The sequence below is a fragment of the Vulpes lagopus genome, chromosome 12 (assembly GCF_018345385.1).
Source record: "Vulpes lagopus strain Blue_001 chromosome 12, ASM1834538v1, whole genome shotgun sequence".
Classification (NCBI taxonomy): Eukaryota; Metazoa; Chordata; class Mammalia; order Carnivora; family Canidae; genus Vulpes; species Vulpes lagopus.
This window is the reverse complement of record NC_054835.1, coordinates 56,468,427-56,486,149: the sequence shown is the minus strand read 5'-3', so window position 1 is coordinate 56,486,149 and position 17,723 is coordinate 56,468,427. Positions and strand designations below refer to the sequence as shown.

The 17,723-nt window shown below is 48.9% G+C and overlaps 1 protein-coding gene across 2 annotated transcripts in view; it reads right to left on the bottom strand.

Moving 5' to 3' along the window:
- SEC14L1 (SEC14 like lipid binding 1) overlaps positions 1–11,345 on the bottom strand; it is a 57,058-nt gene extending 45,713 nt beyond the window's left edge. The window contains exons 1-3 of one of the 2 annotated variants that reach the window (XM_041724988.1): positions 11,214–11,345; positions 10,108–10,212; positions 8,686–8,778 (exon numbers count right to left, since the gene is read on the bottom strand). In XM_041724988.1, the coding sequence (XP_041580922.1) occupies positions 8,686–8,748 (63 nt within the window). In that variant the 5' untranslated portion in view covers positions 8,749–8,778; positions 10,108–10,212; positions 11,214–11,345. The remainder of the gene's footprint in view (positions 1–8,685; positions 8,779–10,107; positions 10,213–11,213) is intronic. The other variant, XM_041724989.1, reaches the window with a different exon arrangement.
- Between the last annotated feature and the right edge of the window lie 6,378 nt (positions 11,346–17,723).

The following is a 17,723-nucleotide window of genomic DNA, read 5'->3' as shown; positions in this document are numbered from 1 at the left end:
AAGTGCGCTCTGAATACTCTAGTGCGAAAACACGCAGGAGAGCCATGGAACAGATGGCAAGATTTCTGAATGGAAAAGCACTCAGCCCATATCAAGATGCATAAAGCAGTTACCTTATATAGAGTGATAATGGTATATACATACATTTTTCATTAAAAAAAAAAAGGCTAGTTCTCCTAACATCAAATTGTATCTTGCAAAAGAATTTGAATGCAGCTATGTGCTCTCCATTTCAACACGTAAAATCATTCCCCTAGAAATACACAAAACTGTTTCCTGCTTGTACAGGTTAAAATCAAGAAAGAAGAATCAGTTATGACACCAGGCAATCCAAGTCCTCTCTTGAGTTGAAAGTCTCTGTGTTTGCTTCTCCAACCAGCCTGATATCCCTGCCCAGGGCTGAAATGGAAGAAGCACCCATAGCCAGACCCTCAGACCACTGCCCCCAACCTCACTGGCCCCCAGCCAGACCTCCATCAGCACCTGCTGCTCGTACTACTCACAAACCCTCTCAATCAGACTCGGCAACAGATTAACTCCTTTCTATGTGACACATTAGGACCAACGAAGTGGGTTAAAAAGTAACCATAAATAGAAAGACCCAGTTTAATTTGGGAAAGAATATTTTGCATCTTATTTGTAATTCAACATTCCTGAGGAGGGTCTCAGGGACCAAAGGGGAAGACAGGGTTTCTACCACTGGCTCCAATCTCTACCATCAAGCGTTTCAAGAGAGCTGCTACGAGTCACTGAACCGATTTGAGGCTGCATCTGCTCCTATCTGCTACCATGAACAATTAAGTCAGCCAAAGGTTAGGGGGACGGGACTGGACGATGACCCAGTTTCTCTAACAAAGGGAGGGAATGAAAGGAAACAAAAGAAAGGGAGAATGTGGGAGAAGCACAAAGACTGAAGATACAAAAACCGAGAGCAACGGCTGATCTGGAGCAGGAACCAAACAACTTCTAAAAAGACATTGTTCCTGATAGTCGAGAAAAGTCTAAACATGGGCTCAATGTTTATGTTAAATGGGATAATGACATGGCAACCCTGTTTCAAAAGGAAAAGGTCCTCACTGGTTAGAGATGCATCCTGAAGGAGTTATGGATGAATTCACAAGATGCTGAAATCTGCTCTAAATACACCAGGAAGGGACGCCTGAGTGGCTCAGTGGTTGGGCATCTGACTTTGGCTCAGGGCGTGATCCCGGAGTCCTGGGATCAAGTCCCGCATCGGGTTCCCCACAGGGAGCCTGCTTCTCCCTCTGCCTGTGTCTCTGCCTCTCTCTCTGTGTCTCTCATGAATAAATAAAATACTTAAAATAAACAAATACACCAGGAAAAGAAAAGGGGGGGGTGGCAGATGACACAATAGTTAGTAGCACGGCACTGCTCCTAACTAAGGGGGGGTGGCCGGGTGATGGGCCTGTGCATTTACTTCGTTCTCTCTACTTGGATATGGTTTAAAATGTCCCTAATACAAGGTCAGGGGTCTTGTCTTGTATTTTGTGTTTTCACAAAAACAGGTAAGTCAAAAAAGCAAGGGGCTGAGTCAGATCCTGCTTTATTTCGCCTTCAGATAGTTCCTACTGAACCACAACTGTCCTCACCCTAGCACATTAAAAATAATTCAGGATGCATAACATGTTGGCGAGTGGGTGTAAGAGAAGGGAAAATGCCTGGTTCCATCCCAAGCAGCGTGTAATCAAAGTGTACTATAATTGTCCATTTCCAAAACTAAGTAAGTCTGACTAATCACACCCCACTTGTATTAAATGCAGTAGGACTCACACTATGGCACTCAAACACCCTATAAATGAGAAGACTACAATGTCCCCCTACTGAAAACTGACCAGCATCTTATTAATATACCATCAGAGAAACTGGATCATTTCCCTCCACTCCTACACTTAAACAAGTTGTTTAAAGTCAGCTACCCAAAACACATGAACACTGCCTATTTACTTCTGAGTAAAATCAAATCCTACTGCCTGTCAGGCTACCTGAAGACCTAATGCCACCTCAATCAACCAGAAAGATGTATTTCCATTCACCATGAGGAGCTGGGAAGCCAAAGTCAGGGATGCCAAAGGCCCTGGGATGAGATCTAGGATGAGAGGAAGATGTGCTTTGAGAAGAGCAACGAGAGACACTAGCTAGCCCCCAGCAATGACAACACTTCAAACTAAAATGTTGCTCAATGGGACGCCTGGGCAGCTCAGTGGTTGAGCGTCTGCCTTTGGCTCAGGGCGTGATCCTGGAGTCCCGGGATCGAGTCCACACCAGGCTCCCTGCATGGAGCCTGCTTCTCCCTCTGCCTCTGCCTATGTCTCTGCCTCTCTGTGTCTCTCATGAATAAATAAATAAAATATTTTTAAAAATAAATAAATAAAATGCTGCTCAAAACCCATCATACACGTGACTCAGGCCAGAGGGGAAAAAAGCAAAAGCGGGACAGGTGGCTCAATATTTTTTCAGGAGAATGAACAGGGCTTCAGGAGGCAGCTGGCTGCCAGACAGAGTGAGCAAGGGCAAAGCAAGAATGTGTTCCAGCAGGACTTGTGCCCCTCTGCCCCAATCAACCCAAGGAACAATCTGGAAGCAGGGTGACTTGTGTGCCAGGCCACCTCATGAAGAAGCACTCTACTTCTCAGATTTCTACACACCTCGCTCTCACCCCAAAAAGACCAGACTCGGTTTAACTCAACGTGGAGCTCTTCTCACACTACAGTTACACATACAAATTTACCTGGGGTCCCTACAGGTGTCCCCAGTTGTTTTGATACAGGAAATTTGAATGGATGGAATAAAGCCTAATAAATGTAAGTACAAATGCCTGTTTAATCTAAAAGAAATCTTAAATATAAAAGAAATACACCCATTCAGAGAAGTCATTTACTTACTGATTCATTTCACCTCATATTTGGAGGCAGGCAAAGGGCTGGATGAAAGAAAGAGGGGAGGGTGTAGGTATCGCCAGGCCCCGTCCTCCCTGCCCTCCTATCTGCAGGCTAATTCCAGCACCTCTCACCACAGCCTTCCACTAGGTACTGGCCTAGTCACTGGGTCACCCAGCTGGTTTGTGGCAGGGACCAGATGTGTACCCAGGTCACAGCAAATCTCTCCCTCTTGCCTTCATCATCTGGTCTTAGCGGGAAGCCAAGAGACCCCCGAGGAAAGGAAAAGGGGGCTAAAAACAGAGAACAAAATAAGCAAAAACAAAACAGAGAAGGAGCAAAAGCAAATTTGGTGGTGGTGGACCATTTAATCAACAACTGTACACTGGCAAATAGCTTTTCTGTTCATCCAACCTATAAAAGCCATCACTTAAACAATTAGTAAGGTGCTTGTCAACACAGCTTTATATAATTTATGAAGATGTTAAAAAAAAAAAAAAAGCCAAATTCATCACAAAGGGCTCTGGTCCTAAAGGAGGTGTCGGTTAACTGAAGGATATAGTGAGTTACTTCTTTTCCATAGAGAAAACTGTCTGAAAACAGATCACAACTACATTTTAGATCTGAGCTTGCATCAAACCCACTTCCAAGTCCTCACACTCCAAGTTCCTGTGCACAGACAACAGCTGACCAAGTGCAATCCAAGAGCCTACTACGTGCTCAGTGCCAACACTTGAGAGAACAAGAAATAATACGCCAAGTCACTGCCCCTGAGGAACATACAAAACAGCTGTACAGAACCCTGAGAATAAAAGAACCTCAATTAGCAGGGGAAGCAGCTAACACCAACCACCCTGATAAAAAGGAATCAGAGGAAAGGGAGAGACACAGGCGATCCCCCAGAGGCCCGGGGGAGTGGGCCAGGTCGGCAGGAGCGAGATTCAAAGAAACCGATGGGAAAGCAAGCAGCTAAGGCAAGGAAGGAAGTGTCAAAAGGGTGTAAGGGCCGGAAAAACACTGTGTGGCAACCCAGGACGGCACAGAATAGATTTAAAAGTTCATGTTTGTGAAGTAAGGGTAAACAGACGGGGGAGGACAGGAAGGGCCTCGAGGGAGGGCACAGGAGTCTGGAGGGGGAGAGACAGATAGGCAGAGGTCACTCACACGGGACGGCCGAGTGGGCACAGTGTCTGGCAGCAGAACATGGGGTGACCTGAAGGCATAAAAGATGGGACGAGAAAACGACTAACTCGGGTGGTACCAGGAGAGAAAGGGACAAAAACGTGAGACCAGAGGGCACAATCAGGCTGTCTGCTGGGACACAGATGGTCGGGGGCTCTGGAAGAATGCCGGTGCTCCCGAGCAAGGGAAAGCAGCCAGAGCAGAGCCCCGGGCCCAGCGTGTGGGTGGCAGGCGGCAGGGCAAGAGTGGGCACGGTGGTGGCCTGCATGCAGCACGGCACACACCACACGCGCCAATGGCTCAGGGGGCAGCTGTCCTGGGGCCAGGGGGACACAGGCCAGTCCTCGCTCCCCGTGCCTACAGAGGACAGCCGGCCCGCAGGCCTCTTGCACCCGCTCCTTAGTTCCAGCATCCCTCGTCACCCCTCCTCGGGTCAGTGGTAAGGGACCCATGATGTCAAGGGGGCAGAAAGCTGTGCTTGAAAAATGTTTCTTTTTAAAATTGTATTTTCCCCCAGAAATGGGGGGGGATATGTTTCACATGAAACACTGCCCCACAAGCACATCAAAGTCCTCCCACCCATACCAAGCTCCTGCTTTGTGGGATCCCCTCACTCCGCCCAGGCAAGACCCCAAACCTTTTAAATGTCCTTCAGGGATTCAATCTGCCTCCCCACAGCCCGGCGGAGGAGCCCCAGGAAACATGCTTGGATGACACTGGACAGGTCAGAGGCATCCTGCGGACCAAGAACACTGGGAAGCCCCTGCAGGTGCCCACGGGGCAGGAGGCCGCGCGGGACGCAGAGAACAGTCAGGAAGCAGATTTCTGCCACTAAGTGTGCCTCGGGCTCCTCACCCTCCAAGGTGAGGTAGGTGCTCTCAGGCCATTTCTCAGCTCACTGAGGCTCTAACCTGCTGTTCCTGGGCAAACATCTCAAAAGCAGGCCCTCAATGCCACAAGGGCCTGCTGGAAGACTCCACCGCCACCTTGCTCGTTTGCCATTTAATTCAAATGGGTCAATGAGAGCACTAACATGATTTCTTCATGCTACGGGTATACTGATTCCAACACAAATGATAAATTCTCATTACATCAATCAAATGCAATTAACATGTTTGATGCCCACCGTGTCGCTACTTACACTAGGCAATTTCCACCTGAGCCATTTTCTGGCACTACTAAGCTCAGTCACACCCATGGTTGGCAGACAAGGGCATGTGTTCACTGCGTGGCATTTCCCCCCAAAGGTCTCCTCCCAGCAGGGACCCCTCTCGAAGTAGGACTTGGAGCCCCCCTTTGATTCCCCAGGCCCACCACCTGCCCAGTGCTCCCACCACTACTAGGCACTTGCTGTGGTGCTCTCAAAACCCTTTCCCTTGAGGAGTGCCTGCTGGCTCAGAAGGTAGAGCGTAGGACTCTTGGTTTCCAGGTTGTAGGTTCAAGCCCCACACTGCGTGTGGAGCAAACTTAAAAATAAAATCTTTAAAAATAAAAAAAGGCGGGGGGGGGGGGGAACTCCTGGGTGGCTCAGCAGTTGAGCATCTGCCTTCGGCTCAGGGCGTGATCTCAGAGTCCCAGGATCGAGTCCTGCATCGGGCTCCCTGCATGGAGCCTGCTTCTCCCTCTGCTTATGGCTCTGCCTCTCTCTCTCTCTCATGAATAAATAAATAAAATCTTTTTAAAAAATTCTTTTTTCCCTTGAAGCTACAGTTCTGTTCTTGCTTTAATTCCTTGCTGTCCTCAAAACTCTCTTTCTCCTTGCTCTAAAGAACTGCAAAGAATAGTTCCAGACTAAGTCTATTATACTACTGTTTCTCCTCTATGAAAAATAATAATAATAAAGAAGATAGTAATGAAGATTTTATGACATACCAAATTTCAGTCTGCAAAGTGGCCAATGGCACTGCACAAAAGTCACTAACAACTTAAAACATTCTAGTTTCTATCTAATTCTGGAAGGAGAGCATATTTCATTTTTCCATTTTCAGATTAAAAAATATTTTCTACAACTCAAAAGAAAAGACACCTTGCCTCAAAACAAAGCAATTTAAAAATGAGTTAATTCTGGGACGCCTGGGTGGCTGAATGGTGGAGCGTCTGCCTTCAGCTCAGGGCGTGATCCTGGGGTCCTTGGATCGAGTCCTGCATCGGGCTGCTTGCAGGGATCCTGCTTCTCCCTCTGCCTGTGTCTCTGCCTCTCTCTCTGTGTGTCCCTCATGAATAAATAAAAAATCATTAAAAAAAAAAAAAAAGGAGTTAATTTTAAAAGCCTAGGGGAGATGGTTGAGAACTTGAATTTCAAATTCTCCTGTAAATCCACACATAAAATGGGCAGAACAAACTTCACCATTTTGAAAATTGTCAAGTAAGGAAAATAAAGTTGACCATTAGATGTCAAAACTCCTCTTTATTAATCTAGTGTCTGCAGAACACATCAAAAAACCGTTGCCTCACACAATCAGTTTTGCACTGCGCTTTTAAAACCGTACTTAACGTTTTAAAAAAACAGAACATACCACTCCTGGCTCCCATGCCCCCCGCACCTACCTGGCCTGACCCAGCCCCTGGAGCAGTTCTCGGTTTCAAACGGGGTCACTGAGCTCCACGGCTCCCCACACCTCTCCCCCAACCCCACCAGCCTCTGCCAACTGGAAAGGGTTGGACAAATAAGCTGGAGGCTGGCCAATAACCTACATACTTGCTCCAGGAGAGAGATGACCAGATCGAGTCTCTCTAGAATCTGAACTGGGAAACATGACAAGACTGGGTCACTTAGAAACTGAAAGAATGCAACAAGAAATGCCACAAAGCTGAACTGGGGCCTGACAGGCTTTGAATAGCTAAAACAGCCAGAGAGCTGAAGCCACAGGGGAGGGAAGACCAGGAGTGAGCAAAGCAGCTGGCCAGCAGGAGAAGGGGAAAGAGAGGCTCCCCCATATGGAGCAAGGCAGAGTCCCACAGGGTGAAGTTCCAGGGACAACTGCAGCTGAGGTGCCCCGGAGCTGCCGGGAACCACCTTCCAATGCCAGGTTCTTGGAACTCAGCCCAGCCAGCTCTCATTCCTGCATTCACATCACCACATCACGCCACATGTGTTCCCATGAACAATACCCCTTCTCCAGCTCTCTGGAGTGGGTCTTTGCTGCAAACAACCAAAAGCCAAAGCAGCACACATAACATGCAAACAGGAAACAAGCCTTTCTGATAAACCATCAACATAAAATACTGAACAGTCCTCGTACTTAAGGGAAACACCGGGGCGCCTGGCTGGCTCCGCCGATCAAGCACGGGACTCTTGATCTCGGGGTTGTGGTTCAAGCCCCACACTGGGCATAAAGATTACTTAAAAATAAAATCTTCAAAAAAAAAAAAAAAAGGAAATACAGAACTAAAACCACCACCCCCGTGCCAAAAGAAAAACCCCCAAAACCTCACATTGACCAAGAAGAGGCACAAGGGAACTTTCTGCGGTAATAGATGGAAAGGCTGAAATCCTGACAGCATCTTGATAGAGGTGTGGGTCCCTCTTTCATCAAAACTGATCAAACTGTACACCTAACGTGGCCATTTCACTGTATATAAATTATGTCTCAATTTTTAAAAACTCCCTGTATCTAAATTTTTTCCTTGAGAGGACTTGTGTTTGGGGGGTTATTTTTCAAAACTCTACTGCTCTGAATAAATCTCACAACCAAAGTTGAGCAGAAGCAGCCAGATGCAAAAACACCTGAGTTTCTAGTTAAATATAGAACAGAAACAGCCAACACTCATCAATGGTGTTGGAAGTCAGAGCACTGGCTAACTTTGAGGTGGGAGGGAGGGGGCAAGTGGGACTTCTTGCTAGGCTGGTGTGTTCTGGGTCTTGCTCTTGGTCCAGTTTTGCATTTTTACCAGGTTATGTTCATGACAAAAGCATTTCCGGGACGTATGTTATATACACCTTAAAAGTAACACAAACGAGAAAAGGAGATGGAATACCCAAGAATATTCTATAAGTGATTGGGAAAGATTTGTTTCCTTTTGCATCTAGTGAAATGTTTATTTTCAGGCAAACTCTTCAGATAAATAACAAAGAAAATTAAGACTTTAGTCACCCCATTTGTGAAATTCTACTATGCCTCATGAATTTGATGCTGGGGAGAAACTCATTCAGCAGTCGTTAGAATAATCTAAACTCCATCCCATAGTGCTCAGTGCTACGTAAGTGCATTCACTGACAACCAGAGCATGCTTCCGAACAAGCAGCAGAGGGGAAAAAAAACCACTCTCCATATTCCTTTTCTACTTTAAACAAAAACAGCAAAATCCAGAATTATTTCATCAGAATTCCACTTCTGTGTTTTCAAAGAGAGAATTAACTCAGATTCACCTATTAGCCTGAGGTGTATTTTTAAAAAACAAATATGCAGGTTTTGATTTTCAGAGATTTACGGTTTAAAAACATTTCACGAACTCTAGATCTGGATCATAAGCATAGAAACAGAGTAAGTAAAGGTGAAGCAATGGAGACAAATTATGAAATAAATATCCATTTACAAGTCATCAAATCTGAATACTTAAAAAAAAAAAAAAAGCCAAACACTAAATTAAAATGTAAAGTACTTACAGCCATAATTAATTCAAAGGGGTGTTTATACACCCTCACCGGTGACTGGTATTTCTGCACCATGATTGTAACACAATAGCAATCCTCTCACACCTGCAAAACACAAATATAGGATTTTTTTTTTTAACATGATTAAGTCTGGAAAAAATTAAGTCTGCATTTACTCATCATACCACAGTCTAAGTGTAGAAAGGGACCTCAGTAGGTCACATACTTCTCTACGCACAAAAACCCAAAGATGACACTTGGACTACATAAGGAGAAGGAGAAGGTAAGAAGGCAGCAAGAAAAGGTGAAGAAAAAGTCCCAGCGTCATGAGGGAAGCAGCTCTGGTCTGCCTCCCAGGGCCTGTGCTGGGGTCTTTCCAGCACTGAAATGTTATGATCTGATTATTCTCGAATCATTTTCTCTTCTACAGCTTCTACAAGAGGCCAAATAAAAAGGATGGCACTTCAAAGTATTAAGTGTGGAGACGCACAAAAATAAAAATGGAAAAAAATGCCATTGCATCTCAAATTGTGGTACACTCCTCAAAAGCTGGCTCCAAAGTAAACTTGTCAATCCGTGTTTTCTAACTGCGTAGACTACTATGTCAGAGGCCTGTCTTCAAATGACAGCAACACCAAGCACTCTGGCTACAGGGAACCTCCAGCCTCAAACAGCTGTGATACTTGTCAATAATCCATTAAATGCTGGAGCCTACTTCCTAGAGGAAGGAATCTTCCTGCAAGGTACATATTCCCCCTCCAGCACCAGCCTACATGCATTTTTCTGGAAAACACACTTTATCTGGAGTCCTCTGAGTGACTTAACTTCCCTATTTAAAAGTGAGGAAGAGGGATCCCTGGGTGGCGCAGCAGTTGAGTGTCTGCCTTCGGCCCAGGGCGTGATCCTAGAGACCGGGGATCCAGTCCCACATGGAGCTCCCTGCATGGAGCCTGCCTCTCATGAATAAATAAATAGAATCTTTTTTTTTTTTTAAGATTTTATTTATTTATTCACAAGAGACAGAGAGAGAGGAAGACGGAGACACAGACAGAGGGAGAAGCAGGCTCCATGCAGGGAGCCCCACGTGGGACTCGATCCTGGGTCTCCAGGATCAGGCCCCAGGCTGAAGGCAGTGCTAAACGGCTGAGCCACCTGGGCTGCCCCAATAAATAGAATCTTTAAAAAATAAATAAATAAACTGAGGAAGAGGGGCACCTGAGTGGCTCAATCAATTAAGCATCTGCCTTGGGCCCAGGTCATGGTCTCGGGGTCCTGGGGCTGAGCCTGACGTAGGGCTCCCTGCTCAGCCGGGAGTCTGCCTCTCCTTGCACCCCCCCCACCACCACCACCTCCCTGCTTGTGCTCTCACACTCACAAAGGATTAAATAAAAATCCTAAAAAAAAGAGGAAGAGAAATAAACCCAAAGAGCCTACCTGTCCTGCTGAGAATAATCATTAAAAATGTTACTTCATGCTGAATATGGTCAGAGGATATTCAAAAGCACAAAATGGAATATCCTCAAGGAGCCCAAAGGCTAGCTGTAACCAAAAAAAAAAAAAAAAAAAAAAATTAGGGAGATATGTTTTATTTCAGAAGATTCTTATCCACGTTATTACACTTAAGTCTAGGACTCTCTCTGGTATGTTTGTTTAGCATATCTCTCCCAAGGAACAGGTTCTGTCGGACAGCAGCAGCAGCAGCAGCCTGAACCCTGCTACAGAACTACTCCCCTGTGACCTCGACCCAGTCGTTTGGCTTCCCTCGGACTCAGTTTCCCCTCTGCAAAAAAGAAAAATTAGAGGGTTTTTTTTTGGGGGGGGGTGGAGGGGCTGGAGGGGTGAGAGATAATCTTGAAGGGCTTCCAGCTCTAAAGTCATGCCACTGGGAGCCCAACTTCGCGGGAGGGACCGCGCGAGCCTCCATCCCGGGGCCCGGCAGGTCCCGATGCACCAGGTCCCGGGGCCCGGCGGGTCCCGATGCACCACGTTGGTCTCTTGCAAACCTGACGACGCCGGTGCGCGATTTGGAAACTGGGGAAATGAACTTCGGAGTTAATCTCCCAGCGGAGGGGAGAGGGCTGGTTACAGGGTCTTAAAAAAAAAAAAAAAAAAAAAAAAAAAAAGGGATGCGGGGGTTGGGGCGGGGTGGGGGTGGGGGTGGAGGGGAGACTTAAAGAGCAGCAGGAGGCTCGGCGAAGCTCCTCCAGCACCCAGCCGGGATTCCGCCGCCCGCGCAGCCCCCAGGGACCGGGCTGGGGGACCTGCCGGCTCCCGAGCTTCGGATGCTCCGGTCCAGGAGGCGTCCTCCGTGGGCACCGGGGCCACACCGGCCGGGGGGCAGCCTGGACGCGGGCGGCCTCTATTGCATGACAATTGGGAGCTCAGAAAGCAGCCACAGGCCAGACCCCGGGAGGCCGCGCGCGCGCGGAGGGGCGGCCGGGCCCGCGGGCCCCAAGCGCTGCCTCCCGGGGTCGCGGGGGTCGCGGGGGTCGCGGCGGGGACGCGGAGGAAGCCGCGGGGCCGGGCCGGGGGGCGCCTACCTCTTGTCAGAAAGGCCGGGCCCGGGACGCGGGGCGGCGCGGGGCGCTCATGCCGGCGGCTCCGTGGGGCCGCCGCCGTTCCACTGCCGCCGGCCGCAGGTCCGCCGCCGGTTCCGGGGAGGGGACCGGGGGGGCGGGCGCGGGAGGGGCGCGGCGCGGCTCGAGTGGTTGTTACGGGCGACGGGGGGGCGGGGCCGGGCGGCCGGAAGCAGCGCGCGTGCGCGAGCGCGGCCGAAGGACGGAGGCGGGCGCGACGACGGTTGCTAGGCGAGGGGGAGGGGCCCGAGCCGGCCGGAGCGGCTCTGCGCAGGCGCCACCTCGCGGGCCGGCGGGCGTGGGCGGAGCTCGGATCTGGCGCCTGCCCTGACGTCCCGGCGGGTCTCACTAGAGGCCGCTGGCCCCGCCCTGCTTGCGTCACGGGGCGGGGCGAGGGGCGGGGCGAGGGGCGGGGCGTGGGAGGTGCTCTAGGGGCTGCACGGCCCCCGGGGAGTTCTGCTGAGCTGGAGCAGGCGGGTCCCCGCGCGCCTTCGGGTGTCGCGGCTGCCTGGGGCCGGAGCAGGCCGCTGCCCCGGGAGGTCCGGTGCCTCCTCATTTTTTGTGCACTGCTCCGGAGCAGCCGGAGCAGCCGGAGCAGCAGGCCTGCCCTGCAGCGCCCTGACCACACCCTCGCCGAGTAGTGCAGCCGAGGCGAGCGCCAGGGCCCGCGAGGGACTGGGTGGAACCAAGCATCGAGCATCGTCCTGTGGACACGTCCCGGCCCTGCGATGGAGCTGACGCGGGGCCGGGCCAGCCCCCGGGGTCCGGGAGCGCCGCGTTGCAGCGGGACCGCGCAGCTCCAGCGCCAGCCTTGAAGCACGAGTGTGATGCGCTGAGACGTGGGGCCTTCAAGGCCCGGAGGGGGCCACCCATAGGGCGAGGCCACCCATACGGCATCACGACCCACGCGCGCGATTTCTCTGGCGGTGTCCCAGCCGTGCCCTGTGCATTAGTCACCCCGGGTGGCTGCACTCTGGATGCTGCCACCGCACAGCGCATTTCCGGAGCTGCTGTGGAATTTCCTTCAGGACCAGTTTAGCAGCCACCCGACAGCATCATTTATAGCTTGATCACACTTTGTTTTTCTCAAACCATCATTTTCGCACTTGAGCACCCACGTTGCACACTAGACTCGGCTCCGACAGGCTTTGGCCTGTTTGTAAAAAGCACGTTGACCTCCAAAAGATGCTTTCAAGAAGAGACATCCCAGGAATGATGAGCCTCCCACTAGGAGTAAACAAGCAACACCTATGAAATGGTCTTGGCAAAAGCTGACCTGATCTGATAAGCCTGTAGGTGTAACCACCAATTGACAGGAAATGGGGAACAGAGGAACATGCCAAATGATACCATGGGGAAACAATTGCCCAAGCATCAACTATGGGAAACCCTGCATGACAGTCTTTATCAGATAAATTCCAAAGGGAAAAAGGGGGAAGGGGCTAAAGGAGATTGGGTGATCACTGAGTTGTAACAGTTAAGATTCAGGCACTTTTGTCTGTATATAGTACACTTCAATTAAAACTTTTCAAGAGAAAAAGACCTGAGACATCGACCAATTGCAGCATATGTACTTGATTTCCATCTTCATTTTCACAAATAAATCATTATGAAACCAGGGAGCTTAAAGTCTTCGAACATGCAATGATACTAAAAAATGACTGATTTTTTTAGGCAGGATAATGGTATCACAGCTAACAGTTTTCAAAGAAGCCCTGTCTTTTAGATTAAGGGGAAGATCATTGCAGGAGAGACACTGGGAGGCAAGTGACAGCCTTAGCTCAAACTTCATTAAGGGCTTAGATGAAATAAGATTGGTCCTAAGTTGATAATTGTTCATTGTACGATTGTGTCCACTTTTGTATAGGTTTGAAATTGCCAATAATAAAATGTTTTTCATTAAAAAAAAAAAAAAAAGATGGTCTATGACCACTGAGGCTGGCAAATCAAGACATAATTACAAAAGAGGTATTTGAGGGATCCCTGGGTGGCTCAGCGGTTTAGCACCTGCCTTCAGCCCAGGGTGTGATCCTGGCAAGACCCGGGATCAAGTCCCACATCAGGCGCCCTTCATGGAGCCTGCTTCTCCCTCTGCCTATGTCTCTGCCTCTCTCTCTCTCTGTGTGTCTCTCATGAATAAATAAAATCTTCAAAAAAAAGAGGTATTTGAAAAGGTCTCAAGCAATAGTAGTATCATTGAAATACAAGAAGAGACTCACAAGGAATCTAATTTGGAGGAAACAACACTTGTTAAAATGTAAAAATTACGGTATGTTTGATTGGGTTTTTAAAAGATTTTATTTATTTATTCATGAGAGACACATAGAGACATAGGCAGAAGCAGGCTCCTCCAAGGAGCCCAATGTGGGACTCGACCCTAGAACCCCAGGATCACGATCTGAGCCAAAGGCAGACACTCAACCACTGAGCCACCCAGGTGCCCCTTGAAGATTCTAGTCTTGATGAGTAAACAGTTGTCTGATAAATAAGCTGTTTGCCCAGGTGAGCAATCTATCCTCCTGAGAGGGGGTTGTTTGCCAAGATGAGCCAGCTTTTGTTAGAAGACATTATTTTTCATGAGTTTCCTGAAGCAAACAGTAAAGCTATTTATTGGTTTACAGTCTTATCTTCCGGGGGGAAGAATTCTCTAGATAAACAGTAAGCCATATTGACACAGGAGTCCTGACAGTTAAATGATTTGGATACGGGTGGTCTTGTTTTTCATCAGGGCCATGGGTTCATTCTGTCTTGCTGCCTTGCCCTTATCTCAATGTCACCTTGACCCCTAACCAGCAAGGAGGAGAGGGCAAAGAGGATCAAACACTCTTCCTTGAACAACACGTCGGGGATGCAACGTGTGTGTGCACGCAGTAGTGTGTGCATAACAGGCAGAGCAAAGGGCAGGGCTGGTGAGACAGCTGAGCACTAGTGGATATGACATGGTGTGGCCTCCCTCGTCTGCAACAGCATCCCTGCTCTCTTCCTCAGACTCTTGAGAATACTCCAAGACATCCTGAGCGAGGTCCCAGCTCGATGAACATTTTTTTTTCGATGAACATTTTTATTAGTAAGCTCCTCACTTGTCTGTGGTCACCTCTCATTTGGTGGATGGAAGGCTTGATGGGTACCCTGGGATGGTGATGAAGATTCCCAAGTTCTGGCATCCCTAGAGAGATCCTCTGGCTCCTTAGGATTGCTCAGCTGAGTTACCACTAGGAGCCGGAATCTGAAGCTGCTGTTTCCATGTGGCCACCTCTGGCTGACTTGGTCAGGATATGGGATCAGTGGCCTGCTCACACCTGCCTGGGCCCGGACGCTGTGGCTGTTCCATCTTCCCCAACAGGATTAACCTGAGCTGGGGACACTGTCCCTGGTCCCTATAGCCACATCTTCTCCATTGTTCTTAGTACACTATCAGGACTCATCCCCAAGAAAGCATCGGGAAGTTGGTGACACCACGAGGACTGGGGGTATGGATTAAAGGGAGGGCTGTGGCTGGAGAGACACTGGGAGGCAAGTGACAGCCTTAGCTCAAATTTCAGCCTGCAGTGCCCCACGTCTTCCCCACAACAGCCAAAGAAACAGGAAGTAAGGTCTGAATGATCCCTTTGAATGTAACTAAGGGAGTCAAGTGTTTAGGCTGTGTGGGAGGCCCAGTGGCATTTATTCGTAGTCTCCGGTGGCCCAACCCACCCTGGCATCTGCCCCTTACACATTTGGTCACAGGGACATGTCCACTCTCCTCCACGTCTGGAAGAGATTACTTTCTCATTTGATGGTAAAAGACAGCCTCGCAAAACACGGCAGATTCTCCTGACTTGGGCCATCTGGCAAAGTTTCCAGCCTAGAAAACTATGGAAAATGTAGCTTACCCCACAGGCACAATTTCCTAATTGAGCTCTGGCGGCTGTCCAGTGGCCTTGAGCTAATACCATTGCATCATTTCCAACCTGGGAAAACTCGAGGCCAAGAAGCCAGATCTGCAAAAGTTATCATCTGACCTTACACATTTCTAAAATACCTCATTTCCATCTGGAGAGGCAAAGCTCCCCTTTCCCTAATTGGTTCCGCTGCCAAAAAGTCTGCCCTCTTCCAGGGCCCTCTTCTTAATGCTGTTGGCAGAACTCGCTTGCAAAAACACAAACGCAAACTCACACCTTGGCTCTGAGTCTACATTGACGACAGAAATAAATGTAAGCATCAAGGCCTGCCATCTGAGATCTCCTATAAATCTTGTCCCCAGCTTTCCTTTGTCCAGAATGATTCTATTTCCACCTCCACTCTGTCTGTTCATTTATTCATCCCTTTGTTAACTCGGCAAACATTTATTCAGCTCCTTAATTTATTCAGACACCATATTAAGCACAGCAGTGTGGGAAGATACATGATATAAAAGCAGATTTTCCTCCCAGGTGCTCAGCCTACCGCATAGGGCTGACATGCAAACAGTGAAGATGTAGCTTCTAAGTTCTGCAGCCCCCCGAAAGCCTTCCCTGTCTCCTGTTCTTTCTTGAGATGCCTATGAACGGGGCACTTCCACGTAAGGCATGCCGCCTTCAATGGGATTGTAAAAGAATCAGGTCTAGGAAAAAAAAAAAAAGAATCGGGTCTGTATCTCATCAAATTGCAAGTTGCTTGGGTCCTAGGACCATATCCACTCATTATCTTCTACCTGTCGTGGCACCTGCCATTTTCCAGAACCCTATTAAATAATGGATGGGTTGAAGTCGTGACCCTTACCCTAGGCCTTTATTCTGAGTGCATTGAACACATCTCTCCATCCCATGGACCGACTGGGAGCAGCCTTGGGAGTGGTGCTCTCCCACCCTGTCCTGTCCTCTGTGTCACCGAGTAGGACAGCAGGCCTGGCATAAGAGAATTGCTTCCTTGTGCCCTGGGAAACACAGCCCTCATCCGATGAGATTTAGGACAACAAAGGATGACCTGAGGCCTTTCAGCTTCCAGCTCAGAGGAATAAAAATAGCCAACCCAATCATACTTCTTTTTGGTTTGTTTGTTTCACAAAATATAGTCCTCGCTTCTCCGACCCTGATGCAGCTGTGTGGCACTTCTCTCCGAGGCTAATCGGGACTTCGCAAGTCAGCAATTGCTCCCAGGCTGCTCCTCTGCGGGTCACACCAGCCGGAGGTGGGGTTGGCCTGGCAGGAGCAATGATGTGCCAAGAAGGCACAGACCAGGGATCCCTGGGTGGCGCAGCGGTTTAGCGCCTGCCTTTGGCCCAGGGCGCGATCCTGGAGACCCGGGATCGAATCCCACATCGGGCTGCCGGTGCATGGAGCCCGCTTCTCCCTCTGCCTGTGTCTCTGCCTCTCTCTCTCTCTCTCTCTGTAACTATCATAAATAAATAAAAATTGAAAAAAAAAATTATAAAAAAAAAAAAAAGGCACAGACCAAAGGTCACACAACAGGGGGACACCAAGTGAGGGATAAGAAGCAGAGCATCCTAAATAGGATCAATGAAGCATTTTCCCCAAAGCTAAGGAAGGAAGAGAAAGGCCTGCTCCACTTTCAGTCCTGTGGGCAGAGAGGGGAAGAGACAGAGGGCCCAGACCTCCCCCTCTCTCTGACATAGATAAAAGACAGGGCCACCTCAGACCCCGAAATCTCCTGTCCCCCCAAAGGCTTTTGACCATGGCAGTTGCGGAGGGTGTTTCTGCTCAATTCCACAGCCAGGCATCTTGCTGCTATGCCTCCAGAATGTTCTGTTACCTCCCGCTGAGACCCACACATCTGCTCATTTCACACCTCGCTGAAAATCCCATCTCTCAGCCCTTCCCACCTTGGCAGTGCCTGATTGAACCATCTCCATAGCCCAGAGCAGCTTTTAAGATCTTTCTCTTCGAAAGGATAAAAAAAAATTTTTTTTAATTGGATGTTGATGGGATTTGCTGTCCGGAAAACGTATCTCCTAGGGCTGTAAAAGCTTAGATAAGAAAATGTTTGTAAAAACTTTGTAAATGGTTAGGCTCTATGTAAATGCTTCCCGTAGCCAGGCATCTCACAGCTCTGCCTCCGGAATGTTCTGGAACCATAGATTATTATTACCCTGCTCACTCCTTTGGTTGTTACTAGGATCATCCTGTTTATTTAGAGGATGGATGAACTTCCCCGTCTGGAATTTCCCCCGCTGAGCCTCCCAGGCGTCCCCAAAAGACCAGTCCTCGCGTGAACAGCTGCTAGCACAGACCTTACCTCTTTTCTTGGTAAACCAAGAAACCAAAATCTTAAAAAATAATAATAATAAAATAAAATAAACCGCTACTGTGTGAACTCACAATCATCCCTCAAAGGGACCCTGCTTCCCAGCCCTGCCTTGCATGGTGGCCTCTGTCAGCTACTGTGCTCTTGCAGAGGCAGGCCTGTCGCTGCCTCCAGGACACTGGGGGGTGTCTAGCGCTCCCCAGAAACCATGCAGGTGACACAAGTCCAAGAGCCCGTGTACCTTCCTCCAGA